Below are 24,387 nucleotides of genomic sequence, written 5' to 3' on the forward strand. Positions count from 1 at the left end.
GCTATATTGAGCTCCCTTTGGCTGTTACAGTTAGGCCAAGTCATGGTGGATTTGTCGTGTCGTTGGTTGTTTGTTTTGTTGGTGGTTAGGCATTCTGCACATTTGGATCTTAGCCCATGCTATTTTCTCATGGCCTGGCTGTTGTTTAGACTATGTTTTTTGTTTGATTTCTGTTTTGTTATTGAACAATTTGGATCTATTTAAATTAAAAAAATAGGTGTTATCAGGCAACATGCAGTATTTTCCTTTTGTATCTTGCTGTCCTTTGTGAATTTCCATCCCTGAGCAATTTATTTGTTCCAAGAAAAAACTGTGGAAGCAAATAAGATTCTGAGCTATACAATGTTGTTTCCCTGGTGAGGCAATTTGGAAGCGCAAACTACTAAGTTGTGACATAGTAGCTTGTTAACAATCTTCACGAAGCTAAACTGATTGCTTTACGTTTGTTGATAAAAAAAAAAGGTAAAAGAGGTCAAACACAGTCCTTTTTCCATAAACTGCCTCCTGAAAAGAAACTATTGTACTGCAGAAGATGAACTAGCTAAAGAAGGTTTATGCTGATAATCTGCTCATCTTAATTTCATAAAAAAACATTTAAAAAAAGACAAAAAACCTATGACCATGTAAAAGTTTGTTTGCCTTGCAAGAAATGTCCAACTATGTATCAAACAAAAAAAACAAAATGGACCAAAGCTTATTGCCCATCTTATGTAGGTTCTGTATCCTGAATCTTTGGCAGTTAGGTAGCTTTTTCAGTAAAGCACTCTGCTTTTTACTGAATGCTGCGTCTATGTCCCCTTCTTTCAAAGTTACTAAGTCATTTAATAGCCTGGAACATGGACTTCAGTTAGTACTTGCCTGCTGATGCTGTTGTTTTATTGTTTGCCTCTGATGTGGTCCAGAAGACAATGTTAGACTATCAACAGCTCTCTTTTAAACTTTCTTTTTCTTATCTAGCTCATACGTTGGAGTTAGTTATGAAAGCTAGAATCCCCCAGATTCATCTCTTTTCTTTTGCCTCAGGAATATACTTATCTTCTCTATAATACTGGTATGTCCCTATTCATTTTCTATTGCATATGAATGAAAATATCTCTGCTGCTACTGGTAGTTACCTGCTGATGCTAACTAGAGTCCTGCGCATTCATCTCTTTTCTTCTGCCTCAGGGATATATTTATCCTCCCTAGGATACTGGTATGCCTCTGTTCATTCTCTATTGAAAATATGCATGAACATATCTCTGGTATATGCATGAACATACTGGAGCTGTTGCACGTACTCTGTTTCCTGTTTTACTTGTTCCATGTCTTTCCATATTTTCCTTAGGTTGCTCTATGGCCTGTTACTCTAACAATTTACACACCATAGCTGAGGTTCTTTTTCCCCCCCTAAGCCATTGCATTGTTAAGCAATCTATTTGTTGGTTATGAGAGCTGGCATAGTAAGCCTTTTTTTAGTTCATTATGAATGAAAATATATCTGCTATTACTGTTTTTGTTTTTTTACTGTTTTTGTTAAGACTTTTTCTTTTTTCTTTTACTAAACCATTGAATAGTTAATCAGTCTATTTCCTTGTTTTACTTGGCCATAATAATGTTCCTAATGTGTGTGTATATTTCTAGGCATGAAGTTACTCGCTTTCCAGCTTCTGTTTTTCTGTTCTCACTAGTCTTCTCTTCTCTTTTTCCCCTGTCAGAGAGCTCCTGATAGCTCAAGTAATCTTGAGGCTCTACTGTGACTTGTCTTTTATCATTCTCTGGCTCTTTTCGATCCCTTGAAGGCCTTCAGGTATTGTTCAGTAGAAATATGCTTTTTTACCTTATTCTGCATATGCTTTTTTCTGACTAGGTTCATTAGTTCATTCCTCTCTTTCCATGCCTTAGACTCAACTGATGTTGTGTTATTCTGAGTGTTACCTGTCCAGTTGCCTTTTTACTTGTTCTATTTAGGTGGAGATGTTTCTGTTTGTGCATTTATATGCTTATGTTTATGCATTTACTTGCTAGATGCTCGGCTCAAAATGGCTAGCTGTTTATCTTTTACCTTAATATATGCAATGTTGCAGCGTGTTTCTCTCATAAACTCAAAAAATAGCTACCCTCTAATCTTTTGCCTCACTGTATGAAATACTATAGTAAGTTTCTACATGGACCGCAATACCATTAGACGTATACATTATGCTAATATGCCAAAAGAGAAAAAGGATGAGTTATTGCAGCGAAGACGAGAGCTGTATGCTAGGAAAAAGGCAGGTAACGTGCATACTGCTGAGTAGTCTAGCTATTCAGCTATGCCAGAATAGCAAAAAAATAAAATTCGCCAGCGCAGGAGGGAGTTATATGTTGCGAAAAAAACAGAGCAGGTCGATACACCCACGGCTTCTACTCCTGTATGCAATGTCCCCGGAGTTAAACATTGTCAGAAAAACTATAGGGCCTTTGCCAGGAAGCCTCCACCAGAGCAAATTCTGAATGCTTCTGCACCTGAGATGTGCAGCTCTGCACCAAACGCTATTCCTGACAATAATGAATTAGCTGATTTGTTTGATAGCATGTCCACAAAACTCCAGTCATCATCATCTGCTTTGCCTTCATCTGCTTTGCCCTCTTCTTTGGCTACTACTCCTGGGCAATCTTGTGTGCCTGAAGGTGCGATACTCAGTTTAAACTCTGTTTCTTAACAACCGTTTGCTTATTTATTTGAATGCCTCTTTTATAAATGTTTTCAGTTCTTATGAATTTTTCTTATAAACTTGCTGTGCTAGCGTATACTGACTCCCTGGTTGGAGAAGGAACTTGTATCATCAATGTTGAACCATCTGATTCCTCTAAACAGAACGGCATCCAACAGATTCTTGTTGGCACACAACTCGAAAATAGCGGTTAGTTTTAGTATATATTTTACTCTAACTGTGCCTTCAGGTGCTACAGGTCACATTATTTTTCCTTCCCCCCCCTTGAATTTGATTAGTATATGGTTTTGTATGTTGTTAGGTAAGCGACAGAGGACCAAAAAAAACAATTTTTCTCGCTTGAAACAGATTCCAACTGAAACATTGGTCCTCCCTGATGCGCCAATGTGTCAACACTGCGGTGCTAAGCGATTCCATTTGGAAACTCCGAATTTTTGCTGTTCAGGTGGTGAGGTTTCGGTTGTTCATCCTGTGATGCCTTATGACCTCTTCCGGCTCTATTCTGGTACAGATGAGGACTGCATTCATTTCCGAAAGAATGTCCGCACATACAATAATAATCTTGCCTTTAGCACTTTTGTTGCAAAATATGATAAGGACCTGACCAGGAATACTAAGGGAGTTTACACTTTTCGTGTACAAGGCCAAATTTATCACATTCTGAATAGTCTGAAGCCAAATGGCCATCCTCCTACTGGTATCCAGCTATACTTCTATGATCAAGAGGAGGAACTGTCGAAGAGACTTGACGCTTCTCCGAGATTACGTGACAACACTCTTAAACTCCTAATGGGTATTCTTGAACAGAATCCTTATACCAAGGTTTTTAAGTCGCTAAGAGAACTTCCTAATCTGGATGACCATAGTATATTTCTTAATTCCAATCCAGGGCTTGATCAGCGTTTATATAACATGCCAACGTCTTCAGAAGTTGCTGCAATATGGACAGAGACTGACAATGAAGCCTTAGACAAGGGCCCCCACATACAAGTTTATACTCATGCAAATACAAGCCATAGAATTCAACACTATTTTGCATGCTACGATTCTCTGCAATATCTGCTGTTGTTTCCTCGAGGTGAAGCTGGCTGGCACTATGGTATTCCAAAAAACACCACTACTGATAAAAGAAAGAGGAAGGAAACTGATGATGGTGGTCTTGTTAATGCCGCTCAAATAGGAACAGCTATTGGTCTTATTCAAAGGGAAAATGAAGGTATCTTTATTTCTGAAGATCATTTTTCGTTTTGCTGTCCTACATTCAGTTTTCCCCGCAAGGGAAGAATTTTACTTAATTCTGCTTATTTTTTTTATTGTCATTCTTGCTGCCTGTTATTTACTCTTTTATGTTTGTCCTCATGTCTTGTTTAAAAGTCTTTTAAACTTGTCCTGCCAATATATAATTTCTTCAATGGTTAATGCATAACATCTAAAAATATTAAATTTCTTATCTTTTGTTTTTCATTTTTTAGCTGCTGAGGAGGGAAAAAAAACGTGACACTGTTTCTGCTCGAGAGTATTATTGCTACAAATTGCAGATTAGAGACAATGATAGGTCAATGCTCTTACACACAGGGAGACTCATGTAGCAGTTCGCCGTTGATATTTATGTTAAGATAGAGACCTCTAGGCTTGAATTCCATAGGAAAAAACAAAAAGAAATTAGAACTAAAATTCTTAAAGATGTAACAAATAGCATCTCTTCTGGTCAGACCGAAGGTAGTAAGGTTGGCCGAAGAGTTGACCTTCCATCTTCCTTTATTGGTGGTCCAAGGGACATGAGGCGGAGGTATATAGATGCTATGTCTTTGGTCCAGAGGTACGGTAAACCTGACATATTCATTACCATGACTTGTAATAGGATGTGGAAGGAAATACAGGACAACCTCAAATACGGAGAGGAAGCTCAGGATAGACATGATTTAGTTTCAAAAGTGTTTAGAGCAAAGTTGGAATTATTAAAGGCTGAAATCACAAAAAAGAAAATATTTGGTGAAGTTGCTGCTTGTGTGTATGTGATTGAGTTTCAAAAAAGAGGACTTCCTCATGCTCATATGTTGATCATTTTGAAACCAGAATATAAGCCCCTCAATCCTGAAGCTTATGACATGATAGTTTCCGCTGAAATACCTGATCTTGCGAAGCAACCTCATTTGCACTTTCTGGTTATGAAACACATATTGCATGGTCCATGTGATTCGTTAAAAAAAAATAATATTTGTATGAAAGATGGAGTGTGCAAGAACCATTATCCAAAGAGTTTCACTGACTACACAACTTATACAGAGGATGGTTATCCTCACTATAGGAGAAGGATGGATGGTCGCTGTGTAAGAGTAAGGGATCATTTGTTGGATAACAGATGGGTTGTTCCATATAATCCATACCTTCTAGCATTGTTTGACTGCCACTTGAATGTGAAAATCTGTTCCACTATTAAATTAGTTAAGTATCTGTACAAATATGTTTATAAAGGACATGATCGTGTGAGCTTTTATATCCACTCTGACAAAACCTTTGAAGATGTTGATGAGATTTCCGACTTCCAGTCTGGGCGATGGGTCGCTGCTGCAGAAGTTTTTTGGTGCATATTTCGGTTTGGTTTAAATGAAATGACCCCGAGCGTCTACGCATTACAGGTCCATCTGCCTGGAGAGCAAATGGTTTCTTTTTACAGAAAAACTAATCTTGCTGATTTGGTTGCTGATGTTGACTTCTCAAAGACAATGCTGACTGAGTTCTTTTATATGAATCAAACAAATAAGTATGCTCAGGAGCTCAAGCTGCTTTATAAACAATTTCCTGAGTTTTTGTATGGAAGCCAGCCAAGAAGCGTTGGTCTCAAAGAAAACAGCGAAAAGTTGTTGGCCGATTGGTGACTGTTAGCCCAGCAGAAGGATAGAAATATTTCTTGAGGTTGCTTTTGTCTTGTGTCTGTGCACCTACTTCATTTGACCACTTGCTAACTGTTAATGGCATCCGTATGAATTCCTACAGAGAAGCTGCTTTCCAGATGGGATTGTTACAAACAGATACGTATATTGAAGACACCCTTGATGAGGCTGCTACTTTCCAGATGCCTTCTTCGCTCAGAAGCTTGTTTGCTGTGATGCTAGCTTTCTGCTCCCCATCAAACCCCAAACACTTGTGGGAAAAGTATGAGACTGAACTATCAAGGGATTATAAAAAACATAGTTCACTCACTGGATATTCTTCTGAATACATGAGAATGTTGGTTCTTCAGGAGCTCAGCAAATTTTTGGAACAAATGGGTAAAAGTGTAAATGATTTTCACTTGGTTTCTGATTATCTTGGTGTTACATTGGATCAGCGGATTACAAAGGAAATTGAAACTGAAAGAAGTGTTCAGTTCGCAGAGGAGGATTTGCTAATGTCTTCAAAATTTAATGCAGGTCAGAAATGTGTCTATCATGGCACAAGTTTTCTCGACCAAAGCCCAAAGTTTTTTCATCGACGGGCCTGGTGGGACTGAGAAAACTTTCCTTTATCTATCACTCCTTGCTACACTGCGTTCCCAAGGCTATATAGCCATTGCTGAAGCTTCGTCCGGTGTTGCTGCCTCCATTCTTCCTGGTGGGAGGACTGCGCATTCACGCTTTAAGATCCCTCTTGACATATCTGAAACTAAGGCTTGCCAAGTTAGTAAGCAAAGCTCTATTGCTAAGTTACTTATAGAGGCCAAACTTATATTGTGGGATGAAGCTTCAATGGCTAAGAAGGAAACAATCGAAGCATTTGATATGCTTCTCAGAGATATAATGGAAAGCGATGATCCTTTTGGTGGCAAGGTAGTGGTTTTCGGAGGTGATTTCAGGCAGACCCTACCTGTGATTCGAGATGCAACAAGAGATGTTTTGGTTCAGTCAAGTTTTGTTAACTCCCCTCTCTGGACTGCTTTGCAGAAAATTACTTTAACTGAAAATATGAGGGCTGTTATGGATCGTGCTTTCTCTGAATTCTTGCTACGGATAGGCGAGGGCCGTGAACCAAAAGACAAAGACGGCAAAATATCTTTATGAAAGGATATGATCATCCCTTATGATGGAAAGGAAGCTTTTCTTAACAGGTGACTATATTTCTTCTGTATAGTGTTACTATATCATTTATTTATGTGATAGGTTACTTTTAGTTGACCCTCGGTATTTTGTTCTGACTTTGTGTTTTAATCACCAGGTTAATAGAATCTGTTTTTGGTGATCTAAACATCTATGCTTCAGATCTATATCAGATGACTAATCGGTGTATTCTATCACCAACAAACAATGCTGTTGATGATGTTAACCAGATCATTATTGATAGGTTTCCTAAAGATCCGCATGTTTATATAAGTTCTGATAGAACTTTAAACGAAAAAGATCAAGGCGACTATGAAGATTTTCTCAATTCTTTAAGTCCAAAGGGGTTACCCCCTCATAAGCTAATTTTAAAGGAGAACTGTCCAGTTATTCTTCCTAGAAACTTAAACCCAATGGAAGGTCTTTGTAATGGCACTAGGCTTATATGCCGAGACTCCGGCACAACACTATTTGTGCAGAGATTGCAGTGGGTTAGTATCGCGGTAAAAGAGTCTTCTTGCCAAAGATTCCTCTCCAAACTCCCGACGGCGAAAAGAATGGCATCCCCTTTAAAAGAACTCAGTTTCCTATCAAATTGTGCTTTGCCATGACAATAAACAAGTCTCAAGGACAGACTTTGGATGATGTAGGGATTTACTTGCGTGAACCTGTTTTTTCTCACGGCCAGCTATACGTTGCCCTTTCCCGTGCAAAAAGTTCATCTGCAGTTAAAGTCCTAATAGTACCAGCAACATATCGTGACACAGTCACTGAATGCAAAACTAGGAATGTGGTCTTTGATGAAGTTCTTACATTAGCTAAGCAGTAGCTTTTATTTCTGGTTTGTTTTTCCCATTTGTCAATTTACTCCCTTAAATGCTCTATTTCTGGATTGTACTTTCCTCATCATTTAAATAGTTAAGTTTTGTATGCAACTGTTCTTTGACCTTGAAGTAAATCTTAATTTACAATGTGGGATTTTATTAATCAGCAGTATAGTGGATTGTCCTGCTTTGTTTTAAGCATAAAAAAGTTTTATCTTTAAGTATTTGATTGCTAATGTTTTAGTTAAGAATGCCAGTTCAAAGGAAACCCGAGGCAATTGTCCCAATACTACAGGCTCATCAGTTATACTTACTTAAAACTTTTCTTTTTTAGTAGAATGGTGAATCTGCTCTGCATTGCTGATAAGAATGAGAGGATTGTCAGCCCACGTTACTGTTCAGGAAAAGATGCACGTCGCTTCTTCACAAAAGTCTCCCGCAAGATACCAGAAATTTATTTTTGCTGATGAACAGGTATGAACCACACTTTGTGATGAATTGATTGGCCTATATTTTTGCTTAACTAAAATAATATACAGAGTTAACATATTCTTTTGAATGTAATACCAGGGATCCAGAGTTGAGGGAATTATGTTTAATGCTGCTATTGAAAAGATGGGAACAAAACTCCATGTTTTTAAGAAGTATCTGATATCAAATGCTGATGTCAGAGAAATTGAGGAGCAGTATCAAACTAATGGCCTTACGATGCAGTGGGTGATAAGCACACAAACTGTTGTTGAGGAGCTTAATGAACAGGGGAGCATGGTTTTGCCATCTGAGTTCGCCAATTATGCTAATTCAAAGTCTCAAACTGTTGGTCAGTATGAGTTCTGCTTCTGATCAGTTCTATTGTAGTCAATCCCAGAACTTTGATTGAAAACCTAACTAATTACTTCTTTACATCGTTTATCAGATATTATGGCCATCGTTGTTGACGCAATGCCTGTTGTTCCAATTAAAAATGATTCGCAAGAGTCATTTGTCCAGAGATTTCTTATTATGAATGAAGAGTATATCATTTTGTCTTTGCTTCAAAATCTTTCAGTCTCAATACAAAATTGTTTATGAGTTTTATCTAAAAAATATTTCTTCTTGTTGCTTTACATGTTAGGATGGTCCCTACTGTGCTATCTTTGTGGAATGCATTTGTCGAGAATGAAGGGAAGCTACTTACAGACCACCGCAACAGGCATCCAGTTGTTATATGCCGTAGACTTAAAGTTGTCACGTACAATGGTATATAGAATCTTTGATCCGTTTTGTTCATCCTCAGATACTATTGTTTTACTAATTAAACTCACGTTGTTGTAATTGTTCTAACAGGAATAGCACTGTCAATAAGAAATGACTCAGTAATTGTTGTTGATCCACCTGTTGGAGATGCTAGAAGCTTAAAAAATTGGTAATCATTAGCGTAAAAAAAAGTACATTTACGTTTTCGATTCCACTAATTATTTATCTGCTCTGCTCTCTGTTATTATATATGCATAGGGCATCAAGGAATGACAAGGAATTACTTGCTCTCTGCCGTGATAAGCCGTACAGTAACCAATCTCCTAAAATGTTCTACGGCCCTCAACAAAAACTAACTGCTATACGAGATGTTTTGCCAACTGAAAAGGTAAGCTGCAGTTGTCTTTTATTGAGTAAGTTTCCATTTCATTCTACCGCCTATTATAAATCAGATAACACTATTCTTATCCTGAAAGGTTTCGTGGGTCAAGTGCATGTTCTCTTTTGAACACATACTGCAAAAGTATTGGTATATGGCATGTGTAAAGTGCCGTCGCCTAACTTCAGCTGACTATGGATGCACTTATACTTGCAACCATTGCAATGAAAAACAATCTGTTCAGCCAAGGAAAGATATTTACAGCAATTTCTGAATTTCTCCAACCCTGCTGAATATCTTGCATAAATATTTATCTTTTTTTCACATATATCTATTGCAGATGCCGCTTTGATATTGACCTTACTGATCAAATTGACACGCTTACCGCATCAGTTTTTGGTGAACAAGCCGAGGCATTGCTTGGATTTACTGCTTTACAAGCAATGGATTCCTTCAACAAGGTTTAAATGAGCAGTGTTTTTCCCTTGTTTAATTTGAGGCCTTATATACGTAAAAATAGACAATATATGTATATCAGACCATGCCATATCTTTGCTCTAATTCCTGCAGTTTGTTTCCCCCTTAATAGAATGAAGACCTGCCTTTAGCTAGGACCCATGAAGCCTTGAAGAATAAAATGTTCATAGTACAACTTAAACCAGGAAGCACAAGAAATGATGGATCATATCAGAACTACACTGTTGTATATTATTTTGAAGAAAATGCTGAGACTACCTCTGCTGAGAATCAGATGCATGTTGGTTCGAAATCTGGGACTGGTGCGCTTCTTGAAGCTCTAAGTTTTTGATGTAGATGTGATGCTTTTGCTATAGCTGTTTCCATGTATGTAACAACTAATTTCGCTGGCCTAATATTTTCCTTTTGCAGACAAGGAGAGTTACCTTCAGAATAGTAATAATCAGGCTACTTCTTGTGTTGCTTTACCTCCAGGTATGTAGTTTGAACTCTTGTTCATACTAACTTTCTTAAAATATTATTTTGACTGTCGAATTATTTTCTTTTTTCAGAGAAAGAAGAATTGCCATCTAAAACACACCGCTGTCTTCGAAGTAGTTTTGATGAATCTGAGGAAGCCACTCCAAAGAAGCAGCGCAACAAATAGTTGTCAAATGGCAACAGTTGCTAAACAAGTTATTGTTTGCTCATAAAGCTACTTATGTTATTAATCTCATCGTCCTAAGCACTTTTAACAATCTTTTACAAGCTGCTAGCTTTTGTTGCCAAGCTATAGAAGTTCCATAATCTTTTCTTTTCTCAATACATTCTGGATGGCCGTAAACCATTTATTGTTTCCAAGATTTTGTGCAACCAAGGTAAAACTACTGTTGCCTTTTACTCCATTGCAGTGTAATAGCGCAAATGCCCATTAATTTCATCAGGAACGTGCTTGGTTCTGTGAGAACCCAGAACAGAAAAAAAAAATTTAGGGTTTTATTCCTGTGCACCCGTTTTCTTTTATTTTCTTATTATATTACTTTTATCCGCATGTTATCAGGAAATATAGTTTTTAAATCATTTTTCTAGTATAAGATAGTTCGTGAGAAATTAGGAGTATATTTTGGACGTGGGGCCCACTAGTGTATTTAGTGAGAGAATTTCGGCCAATTCAATTCAATTTTCCATAAAGGGATTTAATTACTATGTGTTAGTAGATGATTAGAGGTTATCTAGATGGTTTAATTATGGAGGGACAAGAAGATAACTCTAAACAAAACAAAGTGCCAAGTGTCCAATTCGTGTTGGATTAAACTTGCTTAACTTTGCCTAACTTTTTTTATCTTTACTTAAAAGTCTAATTTTGACCAAGACATCTTCATTCTTCATCCTCTCTTGGCCGAATTCCTCTAGGAAGAAAAGGGAAGAAATCTTCAACCTTCTATCTTCAAATTCTTGCCAAATCTTGAAAATTAACTGATTGTTTCTTGAATTAGTCCATAAAATCATCTTGCTAAGGGTGTTTGAAGAACTTGGTGGTGTTGTTTTGGAAGAAAACCTCCTAAGCTACAACTTTTCTTGAAGAACTAAGGTATCTTGCTTGGAACTCATCTTTTGTTTCTAATTTTGGCCAATTGGTGCCTTATAGTAGCTATATACGTGATTTTACGGAAGATTTGGTGGATTGGAGTGAAGCTAGCTAATTTTCTGATTTTGTGGATTTATTTATGTTTTCCTATGATGGATATGTTTGGGCTTGAATTGATGGTTCTAAATGGTGTTAAATAGCTCTCTTGAACGTTAATTGTGGTTATTTGCGGAAAATTTCCGCTTGTGCGAAAAATTTCAGATTTAGGATTTCAAATTGGGGGTTTTCTATGGATGATTGTTGAGCTTCTAATTGGCTCTAATTGAGGGGTATTGTGACCCTAATGAAATATATTGAATGGCTTATGAATTACTTGGGTGCTTGTGGTTGTGTTGGATGGCTTTTAATAGTTGTTTTGTAGGTTGGAAAAGCTGAAATTTTAGGGAAAATGCTGTCCAAGTGTCTGGGGTATTAGGTTCTTGTGAGTTGGGTTGTGATTGGATAGAAATGAGCAGTTTTAGGGATTGTTTCTACTGTTAACCCTAAATGCTATGTATTTCCTATTTCCAAACTATATTTGGGTTTTACCTTAATAGTTCCTAGTATAAGGTATTCGACTCGTGTTTGAGTCTTAATTGTACTTTCTTAATTATTATAGGGCGCGCCGGTGATCCGAGGCTCACGTCGGGCGAAAACTTGTGAAATTTCTTTATTTGACTTGGTGAGTATACTACTCACATATTTGTTATTCCGTGGCTTTCTTGTACTTGAATTCTGTGATTTGGGCTAGTTGTGATGATTGTTTGAGCTAGGTGAGACGAGGGTGTACTTTACCACTCTCGTACTCTCTGGCCTCCTTGACTGGTTATTATATTAGGCCTACTTGCTTGTTTATGATATCACTTGAATACTCTTGATTGTACTTGATTTGGTGTCGATTGGATACCAACCTTTACTGTAACTCTGGACTTTTGCCGTTCACTCTGAGCTCTATCTCATTGGAAGTCAATGGACTCGAGCCAGTAAGGACTTGGTCGGGGACGTTTGACAAGTCATGGGGACTGTATTTGGGAATCTTTGGGTATGAGACCCTTGATTCCGATATACTCGAGTAATACCAATTCTGTACTGCTTGGTGTTCGGGCCCGGTAAGGGGAAAGTGAGGTGGACGGATAATTGGAGTAAAGAGAAGTCTACGGTCATGATTACCCGGTATACATTGACGGAGGGTTAATGAGATGAGGTCAAGTATGGCAAAAGAGGAAAAGGGCTCTTGAGAGCCATCCGTATCCTTTTATTCCTTATATTTGGGTGTTGTTGCTTTTGCTTACTTGACGTACGTATTTGGATTGAATATTCTTGTGTTTATGTGCTCTTGGTATATTACGTGATGGTATCTCATTGGGCGAAAGCTCACTCTGTTAATTTTGTTTTCCTTACAGAGAATTACCTTTTGGACTTTTGCTTTTGAAGAATGAGTTGAGTAGAGCTAGTTGAGAGATTTTGTGTAGCTCCTCAATAGTTGGAACCTTAATTGTACATGGATTTAAATGCTTTCTTTTGGTTTATAACCCTACAGATGTGGTTTATATTAGTGTGTGTACTCATGTTCAATGTATTATACGGGACTTGTATATGTTCATTTCAAGGATTGTATGAAGTTACTTGCATTTGATTGGGTTTTGAGCGGATTGTGACATGGCAGTCACTATTCGCTTTACGCTTTAACTTTTGTTTTCCGTTTCTCGATTGTTGGTTTGGTTAAGCGCGCTAGTAGACACCCGAACGACTTGAGCTGGTGTTGTACCGTTTTAGTAGTCCTGACGAGAGTTGGGTAGGCAGTCTGCTAACTCCTTTGGTACGCCTTAGGGGAAAGTGGGGCTGTCACAGGTGGTATCAGAGCCTAAGTTAGAAATAACCTGGGCGAACCTGAGACCTGATTCTTAGCATTTTGAGGATTGTGTTTAGACGCCATTAAGTGTGAATATGTTGTCTAAGATGTAAACCTTTGCTATCTTTGTAGGGTATGGCCGGCACTAGTGGAGCGGGCGGAGGCGAGCCATCTCAGAGGCGCCCTCGGGTTATCGATTTCCAGGAGAGATCGGGAGGTCCGATTTGGTTGTGGTATACTGCTAGCCGGACCCGCCGCTGTAAGCGTTGTCAGTTTTACTCCTACACGGACCACGTGGTTGAGGCGGTACTTGCCGAGCGACGGAGGCTTAGATGTGACGCCGCTAGGGAGCGCACTGAGACCTTTAGGCTTAGGGGCATCATGCGGATGCAGGCCGATAGGATTGGAGAGCTCCAGGGGGACGTGGTCATGGAGCAGGAGAGGACGGACGTTCTGAGAGAGCAGTTGCAGGTGGTTAACGACCGCCTTACTAGAGTAGTCCGGGAAGTGAGAGACCGGTCCGGCGCTATTATCGACGAGTGTGAGGCGCTAATCCAGGGAGTGATTGGCGCCAATGCACCAGGGGGAGTTCCAGGTGGCGGAGCTCCAGGTCAGGGAGGTGCCCCTAGCTCTAGTTCTGGGAGGGAGTCGGTTGGCTCCGTCGAGAACTAGATTAGGATTTTTGAGCCTTGTTTTGATCCCGTGTGAGGGATACCTAAGAAAAGTTTTTGGTTAGTTGTTTTGCACCTTTTGTGACCTAGGTTGTACAGTGTATTTTGGTAGACCCTCTTTTGGTTTCACGGGAGTATCTTTGTATATATCTGTCTGACTGCTTATGTATGACTGTTTGACACAGTTATGTGTTCCATGTATAAATGTGCTATGTGAATATATGCCTTAAGTGATGTTTACTTTTGATTTTTTGTTCATGCTTATATGACTATAATTATATGCACTTTTAATATTATTTTGTGTCTCGACTTTAGATTGACTTAGAGAATGGAAGGCACTCGTAGTGGGCGAGGCCGCGGGCACGGGGTTAAGCAACCCACAACTGACGAGGGTACTAGGAATACCACAACTGAACCAAATCCTGAACTTAGGGTTGACCCTAGTGCCCAGATAGCTGCTGCTATGCAGCAAATGACTGACCTGTTAGCCCACGTAGTGCAACAGCAGGGCCAATCTCCTATCCAGCAACCTGGGAACCCTGGCCATGTAGTAGAGAGTGAAGATCGGGCCCTAGAGAGATTTCAGAAGTTGTCTTCACCAAAATTTCTGGGCGGGCCAGATCCGGACGTGGCCGAAAAGTGGTTAGAGAAAATGATAGATATTTTTGCCGCCCTACACTATTCTGAGGAGAGGCAGGTTACTTTCGCTGTCTTTCAATTGAAAGGGGCAGCGCATTCTTGGTGGAACGTGATACGAATGAAGTGGGACCGGGAACAAACACCAAGAATAGGGGTGTGCAAAGTCAAAAAATTTCGATTTCGAAATCGATTTCGAATTGAATTCGGAAGTTCGAATTCGGAAGTTCGGTAATTCGGTAGTGAATTCGGTATTTCCGATTTCGAATATGTCGAATTCGGGTCGAATTCGAAACTATAATTTTTGAAAACGGAATTACCGAATTCGAATTACCAATTCGAATTCGGAATTCGAAATTGAAAATTCGATATCGAATTCGCACAATACATATATAATATATATTATAATATTATATAACATAAAATAAGTTAATAATTGAAATTAAAATTGAAAGCCAAAAACCCTAATCTCTTCAGTTTTCACTTACTCACCAATCACCTTAGCTCTTCCGCCGCCCTCTTCGGCTCTTCCTCATCGCCTCTCCGTCACCTTCGTCACCTTCCTCATCGCCTCAGCCTCTTCATCACCTTCCTCATCGTCACTGGCAAAGATTTGGCTTCTCAAGGTAGAGAGTTTGCTCAAGGGACTACTATATAATACTATCCCTGTCATCAAGGTCTCCAGCAAGAATCAGATCCATGCCCTCAACGAGGAGCTAAATAACTTCGAAAAAAATTTCAGAAGGTCTACCGAGTACTAGAAGCAAATCATAGCAATTTGGCAAAGAAGTGGTCAGGGAGTTAGCGTCGCTCGCATCATCCTTTGGTGTCAAAGAAATCACAAGCTAGGGGGTAAGAAAATTACTCTGTGTGTTGCTTTAGATGTCGTCCCTTCAAAGAAAACCACTACTTTCATGCATCACACGAACACCCATATCTTCAAGAGTTTATTACTTGAATACCAAGGATACATTTTGTCATAAATGAAGAGAAAAAAAAAATATCGTGCAGATTTGGCAATAGAAATGTCAATTTTCAAAGACAAAACTTGTATATAACTTTATCTACAACATAAAAATGATTTCCCTTTTCGTACTTATCTTTGTGACAATTTTAACTGCAAAGTCAATTGTAATTTGATGTGAATTTAGTATAAGAAACAAATTGAGAGGATTTCACGGTCAAATTGAGTTTTTTCTGATTTTTTTCAAGAACTAGTGTGCTCTGTTACAAATTTTACTATAATGGACAAAGTTATGTCCTCGTTGGATATCTCAAATGATTTCAAATGAACAGTTTTGTCATGCTATTCATCTTGGATCTGCAACTGGTAGAAATTGAGATGCATGATGCATCTATTGCATAGGTTGAGCAAAAGGGAAGCTTGAATCTGATTTGAGGAACCAAAAAAGAACAAAAGATCCAATTTTGAACTAAATGAGATAATTTCATATCGAAATGCTGTTGTTTAAGTTCATTGCAGACCAAGTCAGTAGCTAGAGTTGGAGTAATTTATTAACATAACTTATAAAATCAATTCTGTGTAGACTTTTGTGGCAAGGCGGGGAGGGGATTAGGTTCTTATTCATGCAGGACAGAAGCAGTAATATTAAATGCCTTATTATTGTTTCTTTTCATGTAAATTTCTTTCTATAGAATATTTGAATTCTCAGTATATAATGGCTTGGGTGAATTTTGTGATTGATGATTGGATTTTTTTTTTCTTGCAATTGACTAAATGGTTGGACTTAAAACTAGTGGTTTGATTTTTTAACAAGCAGACCTGCAGTTTTATTGTTATTTTTAAACATGTATGCTTTCGAATTTATATCCCTCTTGTGTTCAGATGAATCTAAAGTCTCTGATATAATATTTGTGTCTTTATTTCGAAGATCATGGAAAAAATTTACTATGGGAAACAAGTAACAGTTCCACGATGTGACATCATTAGAAACAAACCAAATGAATTACCTTGTGGGGGTCTATCAAAGCTCTAGTATTGTGTTTCTATGTACACAGGAGGTGCTGTGGTACTTGTGGTCTTTACCTAATTTTTAATAATCTAAACTTGTGTCCAACAGCTAAAATTTTTTTCTTTCTTGAATAATAGGTTTGATCAAAGGAGGTGCAGAAGCCACAATTGTTGATGTTTGAATTCTCTAATGGTGATTCTGATTTGGTGCTCAATGGATTCTTATTTCTTGGAATTGTTTTGTATTTGAAATTTGACTGGTTTGGACTGTAATTGCTGGAATTGTTTGGACTGGTTTGGACTGTAATTGTTTGGACTGGAATTTACATAGTGATTCTGATTTGGACTATAATTTTTTTGTATTATTTCCTGGAATTGTTTTGTATTTCCTGCATTTACTTTGAACAGGTTTCTGTTTTTGATTTGTTATCCCGACTGTTTTTGAACAGGTTTCTGCATGTATCCCGACTGTTTTTGAACAGGTTTCTTGAAAGAAATGAGAAGGCAAAAAAAAAAAAAAACCAATTCGGTGAATTCGGTAGCGAATTCGAATTCGGAAGTTGCCATTTCGAATTCGAATTCGGTCGGTGAAATTGAAGCCAAATTTCCGAAAAATTCCGAATTCAACTTTCGAATTACCGAATTCGAATTCGATGCACACCCCTAACCAAGAACATGGGTAAACTTTGTAAGGGACTTCAACGCGAAATACTTTCCCCCTCTAGTCCAAGAAAAGAAGGATGACGAGTTCATTAGACTCCGTCAGGGGACTCAATCGGTAGTTGGGTGCGAGCGCCAGTTTACTCGTTTATCTAAGTTTCGCCCTTGAACTTATTCTGACGGAGCAAAGGAGAGTTCGACGTTTTATTCAGGGGTTCAATGTGAAAATTCAAAAGGATCTGGCGGTAGCCCAGATCAATACCTTTAGTGACGCCGTGGAGAAAGTTTTGCGAGTTGAAAATGCAAGGTTTCAAGTAAGAAATTTTCAGGTGAAAAAACGGGGGTTCTCTGCGAGTAGTTCGACCCAAGGAGATAAAGGGACCCCTCCCAAGTTTGGACTAGGAGCCGGTGGAGGAAGGCAACCGGGGATGACGCGAGAGACTCCGCCGAGGGGTGGTCACAATGGACGGGGCCCGCAGAAAAGCACCTCACAAGAAAGTTCGGCCTCAGTTGCACGCTGACCCTGTGGATTTTGTGGAAAACCAAACCACACCGAGGACAACTGTTGGAGGAAGGAGAGAAGATGCTTGCGCTGCGGGAGTGCAGAGCATCAAATAGCTAACTGCCCAGTGTTACCTCGGGAGGCGAGAGCAACCACCCAGTCGTCGAAAGCCAGCTCGGGACAGTCTAAGGTAGAAGGGACAAAGCCAAAGGTGCCAGCTCGGGTTTACTCCCTGGAGCAACATCAAGTCCCTGATTCCTCTGGGGTTATAGAAGGTACGATCCCTGTTTTCCATCGTCTAGCTAGGATTTTGATAGATCCTGGTGCTATCCATTCCTTTGTTAACCCCGATTTTATGTGCGGCATTGATATAACCCCTATTAGCTTGCTTTATGATTTAGAAGTTAGTACTCCTACGGGGGACCAACGTTTGATTACTGGTTCGATATATGTGAATTGCGAAATTTGGGTAGGAGAGAGGAAGCTTTTGGGGAACCTTATAAGTTTGGCCATTCAGGGGTACGACGTTATATTGGGTATGGACTGGCTAGTAAGGTACGATACACAACTTGATTGTAAGAGGAAAATAGTGGAACTTCGTATACCGGGGGAGGCAACCTTAAGGCTAAATGTAAGAGGTAGTTTAGTCTCATCTGCATTGATCTCAGGTATTAAGGTTAGGAAATTTCTGTATAGAGGGGCCCAAGGGTTTCTAGCTTTTCTGATAAACACTCCCACTGATAAGCTAAGAGTTGAAGATGTGCCTATTGTAAGTGAATATCCGGATGTGTTTCATGATGAATTAGTAACTTTACCTCCGGAGAGAGAGATAGAGTTTAAAATTGACCTATTGCCAGGAGCGTCACCTATCTCTAAGACCCCCTATCGAATGGCATCTGCTGAACTCAAGGAGTTTAAATTGCAGTTGCAAGATCTGTTGGAGCGTGGATTTATTCATGAAAGTGGATCTCCTTGGGGGGCTCCGGTACTATTTGTTAAGAAGAAAGATGGAACTTTAAAATTGTGTATCGATTATCGGGGACTAAACAATATGACCATTAAGAACAAATACCCACTTCCTCATATTGATGAATTGTTTGACCAGTTACAAGGCGCAGTGGTCTTTTCAAAGTTAGTTCTCCGACAGGGTTACTATCAGTTGCTAATTAAGAAAGAAAATGTACCCAAAACTGCTTTCAATTCTAGATATGGGTATTTTGAATTTGCGGTCATGCCCTTTGGGTTGACCAATGCCCCTGCCGCCTCTATGGATCTGATGCATCGAGTTTTCAAACCCTACCTGGACCGATTTGTTGTCGTGTTTATTGACGACATTTTGGTCTATTCTAAAACCCGTGAGGAACATGAGCAGCATTTAAAGTTAGTGTTACAAACCCTGAGAGATCATCAACTATACGCCAAATTTAGTAAGTGTGAATTTTGGCTGGAGAAAATTTCTTTCTTGGGACATGTGATTTCAAAAGAAGGTATCACGGTAGACTCCGCGAAAGTAGAAGCAGTAGCTGAATGAAAGAGACCAGAAAATTCCACTGAGATTCGCAGTTTCCTAGGGTTGGTTGGGTACTATCGACGCTTTATTAAAAACTTTTCCAAACTAGCCGGCCCTTTAACCGATCTGACGAAGAAAAATGGCCATTTTGTGTGGGATACTAGGTGTGAAACCAGTTTTCAGGAGTTGAAGCGAAGGTTAACCATGGCTCCTGTTTTAGCCTTGCCTAATGGGAATGACAGTTTTACTGTTTATACCGATGCTTCGAAGGAAGGCTTAGGGTGCGTGTTAATGCAAAATAAGAACGTGATTGCCTTTGCCTCTAGGAAACTAAAAACCCATGAACAAAACTACCCTACCTATGACTTGGAGTTAGTTGCGGTGGTCTTTGCTCTGAAAAAGTGGAGACACTATCTCTACGGGATTACCTTTGAGGTTTATTCAGACCATAAAAGTCTTAGATATCTCTTCTCCCAAAAAGAGTTGAATATGAGGTAACGCCGGTGGATAGAACTCTTAGAAGATTATGACTGCACAATCAATTACCATCCGGGTAAAGCTAATGTAGTAGCGGACGCCCTAAGTCGGAAAGCTCAAGTAGCAGGGTTGTCAGTCAAGGAGTGGGAGATGTTAGGAGCAGCTAGCGAGTGGAACTCTAGATTGGGATGCAAGAAAATAACTTTTGAAAATATTCAGGTAACCTCTACTATTCTTGATCGAATTAAAGAAGATCAAGAGAAGGATCCGACGGTACAAAAGTGGAAGGAAAAGGTAGAAAAGGAAGCATTGCCTGATTTCAATTTGGGTCCTGAAGAGATTTTAAGATATAGGAACCGGGTGGTGGTAACCAATGATAAAAACTTAAAAAGGAAAATTTTGGAGGAAACCCATCAATCGAAATACACGATCCATCCTGGTAGTAATAAGATGTACCAAGACTTGCGATGATTGTACTGGTGGGATAAGATGAAGAGAAAGATTGCCCAATATATCCAAACCTGTCTGATTTGCCAGCAAGTTAAGGCTGAACACCAAAAATCCTCTGGACTATTACAACCTCTTGAGATACCCGAATGGAAGTGGGAAAATATCACGATGGACTTTGTTTCTGGACTGCCAAGAACTCAAAAAGGACATGATGCCGTTTGGGTGATCGTTGATCGGTTGACCAAATCGGCTCATTTCTTACCTGTGAATGTGAAGGATTCCATGGATAAGTTGGCTCGGTTGTACCTGAATGAAATTGTGAGGTTACATGGGGTTCCAGTGAGTATAGTTTCGGACCGAGATCCTCGTTTTGTATCGAGGTTTTGGCAAAAGTTTCAGGAGCACTTAGGGACCAAAATTAACCTTAGTACCACTTATCACCCCCAGACGGATGGGCAGTCGGAGCGAACGATTCAAACTCTCGAGAATATGTTACGAACTTGTATTCTGGATTTTGGGGGTAACTGGGGTCAACATATGACTTTGGTAGAGTTTGCCTACAATAACAGTTACCATTTGTCCATTCAAATGGCACCATATGAAGCTCTCGACGGACGGAAGTGTCGTTCACCCATTTATTGGGATGAAGTAGGAGAAAAGAAAGTTCTAGATCCAACAACCATTCCCTGGATGGAGGATGCACAAGAAAAGGTTAAATTGATCCGTCAAAGACTCCAAACAGCTCAAAACCGACAAAAGAGCTACGCCGATAACCGAAGGAAAGATTTGGAGTTCGAAGTTGGAGACCGTGTTTTCCTTAAGATCACGTCACTACGAAGCATCACTGCAGGTAGAGGAAAGAAACTTCAACCACGGTTCGCGGGGCCTTACAAAATTCTTCAACGAGTTGGGAAAGTAGCGTACCGACTCGAGTTGCCGCCAAGTTTAGCTCGGATTCATGACGTTTTCCATGTTTCGATGTTGAAAAAGTACTACCCTGATCCAACCCACATTGTGCGACCAGAGGAGATTGAGTTAGATAAGGCACTCACTTACGAAGAGAGACCTGTACAAGTACTCGATCGAAGGATTAAGGAACTGAGGAATAAACAAATTCCATTAGTGAATGTTTTATGAAGGAATCATGGAATAGAAGAGACAACCTGGGAGATGGAGGAAGAGATGCAAAAGAAATACCCTGAGCTGTTTAGTAACCCAAGTGAGCAATTTCGAGGGCGAAATTTCTTAAGGGGGAGAGGATGTGAGAACCCAGAACGGAAAAAAAAATTTAGGGTTTTATTCCTGTGCACCCGTTTTCTTTTATTTTCTTTATTATATTACTTTTATCCGCATGTTATCAGGAAATATAGTTTTTAAATCATTTTTCTAGTATAAGGTAATTCGTGAGAAATTAGGAGTATATTTTGGACGTGGGGCCCGCTAGTGTATTTAGTGAGAGAATTTCGGCCAATTCAGTTCAATTTTTCATAAAGGGATTTAATTACTAGGTGTTAGTAGATGATTAGAGGTTATCTAGATGGTTTAATTATGGAGGGACAAGAAGATAACTCTAAACAAAACAAAGTGCCAAGTGTCCAATTCTTGTTGGATTAAACTTGCCTAACTTTGCCTAACTTTCTTTATCTTTACTTAAAAGTCTAATTTTGACCAAGACATCTTCATTCTTCATCCTCTCTTGGCCGAATTCCTCTAGGAAGAAAAGGGAAGAAATCTTCAACCTTCCATCTTCAAATCCTTGTCAAATCTTGAAAATTAACCGATTGTTTCTTGAATTAGTCCATAAAATCATCTTGCTAAGGGTGTTTGAAGAATTTGGTGGTGTTGTTTTGGAAGAAAACCTCCTAAGCTACAACCTTTCTTGAAGAACTAAGGTATCTTGCTTGGAACTCATCTTTTGTTTCTAATTTTGGCCAATTGGTGCCTTATAGTAGCTATATACGTGATTTTACGAAAGATTTGGTGGATTGGAGTGAACCTAGCTAATTTTCTGATTTTGTGGGTTTATTTATGTTTTCCTATGATGGATATGTTTGGGCTTGAATTGATGGTTCTAAATGGTGTTAAATAGCTTTCTTGTACGTTAATTGTGGTTATTTGCGAAAAATTTCCGCTTGTGCGGAAAATTTCAGATTTAGGATTTCAAATTGGGGGTTTTCTATGGATGATTGTTGAGCTTCTAATTGGCTCTAATTGAGGGGTATTGTGACCCTAATGAAGTATATTGAATGGCTTATGAATTGCTTGGGTGCTTGTGGTTGTGTTGGATGGCTTTTAATAGTTGTTTTGTAGGTTGGAAAAGCTGAAATTTTAGGGGAAATGCTGTTCAAGTGTCTGGGGTATTGGGTTCTTGTGAGTTGGGTTGTGATTGGATAGAAATGAGCAGTTTTAGGGATTGTTTCTACTGTTAACCCTAAATGCTATGTATTTCCTATTTCCAAACTATATTTGGGTTTTACCTTAATAGTTCCTAGTATAAGGTATTCGACTCGTGTTTGAGTCTTAATTGTACTTTCTTAATTATTATAGGGCGCGCCGGTGATCCGAGGCTCACGTCGGGCGAAAACTTGTAAAATTTCTTTATTTGACTTGGTGAGTATACTACTCACATATTTGTTATTCCGTGGCTTTCTTGTACTTGAATTCTGTGATTTGGGCTAGTTGTGATGATTGTTTGACTTAGGTGAGACGAGGGTGTACTTTACCACTCTCGTACTCTCTGGCCTCCTTGACTGGTTATTATATTAGGCCTACTTGCTTGTTTATGATATCACTTGAATACTCTTGATTGTACTTGATTTGGTGTCGATTGGATACCAACCTTTACTGTAACTCTGGACTTTTGCCGTTCACTCTGAGCTCTACCTCATTGGAAGTCAATGGACTCGAGCCAGTAAGGACTTGGTCGGGGACGTTTGACAAGCCATGGGGACTGTATTTGGGAATCTTTGGGTATGAGACCCTTGATTCCGGTATACTCGAGTAATACCAATTCTGTACTGCTTGGTGTTCGGGCCCGGTAAGGGGAAAGTGAGGTGGACGGATAATTGGAGTAAAGAGGAGTCTACGGTCATGATTACCCGGTATACATTGACGGAGGGTTAATGAGATGAGATCAAGTATGGCAAAAGAGGAAAAGGGCTCTTGAGAGCCATCCGTATCCTTTTATTCCTTATATTTGGGTGTTGTTGCTTTTGCTTACTTGACGTACGTATTTGGATTGAATATTCTTGTGTTTATGTGCTCTTGGTATATTACGTGATGGTATCTCATTGGGCGAAAGCTCACTCCGTTAATTTTGTTTTCCTTACAGGGAATTACCTTTTGGACTTTTGCTTTTGAAGAATGAGTTGAGTAGAGTTAGTTGAGAGATTTTGTGTAGCTCCTCAATAGTTGGAACCTTAACTGTACCTGGATTTAAATGCTTTCTTTTGGTTTATAACCCTACAGATGTGGTTTATATTAGTGTGTATACTCATGTTCAATGTATTATACGGGACTTGTATATGTTCATTTCAAGGATTGTATGAAGTTACTTGCATTTGATTGGGTCTTGAGCGGATTGTGACTTGGCAGTCACTATTCGCTTTACGTTTTAACTTTTATTTTCCGTTTCTCGATTGTTGGTTTGGTTAAGCGCGCTAATAGACACCCGAACGACTTGAGTTGGTGTTGTACCGTTTTAGTAGTCCTGGCGAGAGTTGGGCAGGCAGTCTGCTAACTCCTTTGGTACGCCTTAGGGGAAGTTGGGGCTGTTACAGGTTCTTTCCTACCTTGATAGATATAACCATTTGCGCAATTAATGTTTCTCTACTCTTGGAGTTTCCAGCTTTGTTCTGTTTGGTTTTGGCAGATTTTCGCTTCAATAACTATGCCCGAGCCATTTCCAATTAGGTTAAAAGTCTAGCACCATAAAGATGGACACCAATGCTGCCATTTTAGCCACGGCCATTCATTACAGCTTTGAAAATTTATTCCTAAGTGTTTTCATCTGCCTACTGTATTTACTCCCTTTTAACTATTCTATAATTAAATCCAGAAAGCTCCCCCAGCATATAAGGACATACAAATGCCTGGCCAGCTGCACTTTACAAACTCGGACTTCTCTAACATTACTGCAGCTTTTATTGTATATCGCCCCTTAGCATTTTCCCTACTCACTTTCTTCTTATTGTGCTTCCCCAACGTGCCAATGACCACGCAAAAAAATCCTTTCAGGAAATGGCTTGCCATTCCCCACGACAGCAAAACCAGGTTCTTTCTTTATACTTTCAGCAAAGCAACAATCCATGCTGCAACAATGGTTGAAAATCCTGGGGAACAGAACATATGTTATATAAAAAAAAAA

At 39.2% G+C, this 24,387-nt stretch overlaps 4 protein-coding genes across 4 annotated transcripts; all 4 read left to right on the forward strand.

Annotated features, from left to right (window-relative positions):
• Nucleotides 1-2,147: 2,147 nt before the first annotated feature.
• On the forward strand, nt 2,148-5,572 carry LOC113708217 (uncharacterized). Its single transcript, XM_072064616.1, has 5 exons — nt 2,148-2,253; nt 2,359-2,649; nt 2,766-2,882; nt 2,995-3,909; nt 4,314-5,572. The coding sequence occupies exons 1-5, from the start codon at nt 2,148-2,150 to the stop codon at nt 5,570-5,572; spliced, it is 2,688 nt and encodes an 895-aa protein (XP_071920717.1).
• A 104-nt stretch (nt 5,573-5,676) lies between these two features.
• LOC113708216 (ATP-dependent DNA helicase RRM3-like) lies at nt 5,677-6,733 on the forward strand. Its single transcript, XM_027230679.1, has 2 exons — nt 5,677-6,106; nt 6,234-6,733. The coding sequence occupies exons 1-2, from the start codon at nt 5,677-5,679 to the stop codon at nt 6,731-6,733; spliced, it is 930 nt and encodes a 309-aa protein (XP_027086480.1).
• A 6-nt stretch (nt 6,734-6,739) lies between these two features.
• Nucleotides 6,740-7,598, forward strand: LOC113708215 (uncharacterized). Its single transcript, XM_027230678.1, has 3 exons — nt 6,740-6,780; nt 6,888-7,260; nt 7,404-7,598. Exons 1-3 carry the CDS (start codon nt 6,740-6,742, stop codon nt 7,596-7,598), a joined length of 609 nt encoding a protein of 202 aa, XP_027086479.1.
• Nucleotides 7,599-7,962: 364 nt separating this feature from the next.
• On the forward strand, nt 7,963-10,331 carry LOC140014195 (replication protein A 70 kDa DNA-binding subunit A-like). The gene is made up of 11 exons (XM_072064618.1): nt 7,963-8,067; nt 8,164-8,413; nt 8,510-8,606; nt 8,708-8,832; nt 8,920-8,998; nt 9,088-9,217; nt 9,397-9,446; nt 9,549-9,669; nt 9,798-9,987; nt 10,097-10,159; nt 10,237-10,331. The coding sequence occupies exons 1-11, from the start codon at nt 7,963-7,965 to the stop codon at nt 10,329-10,331; spliced, it is 1,305 nt and encodes a 434-aa protein (XP_071920719.1).
• The last annotated feature ends 14,056 nt before the right edge of the window (nt 10,332-24,387 follow it).

Source organism: Coffea arabica, chromosome 9c (assembly GCF_036785885.1).
Source record: "Coffea arabica cultivar ET-39 chromosome 9c, Coffea Arabica ET-39 HiFi, whole genome shotgun sequence".
NCBI lineage: Eukaryota > Viridiplantae > Streptophyta > Magnoliopsida > Gentianales > Rubiaceae > Coffea > Coffea arabica.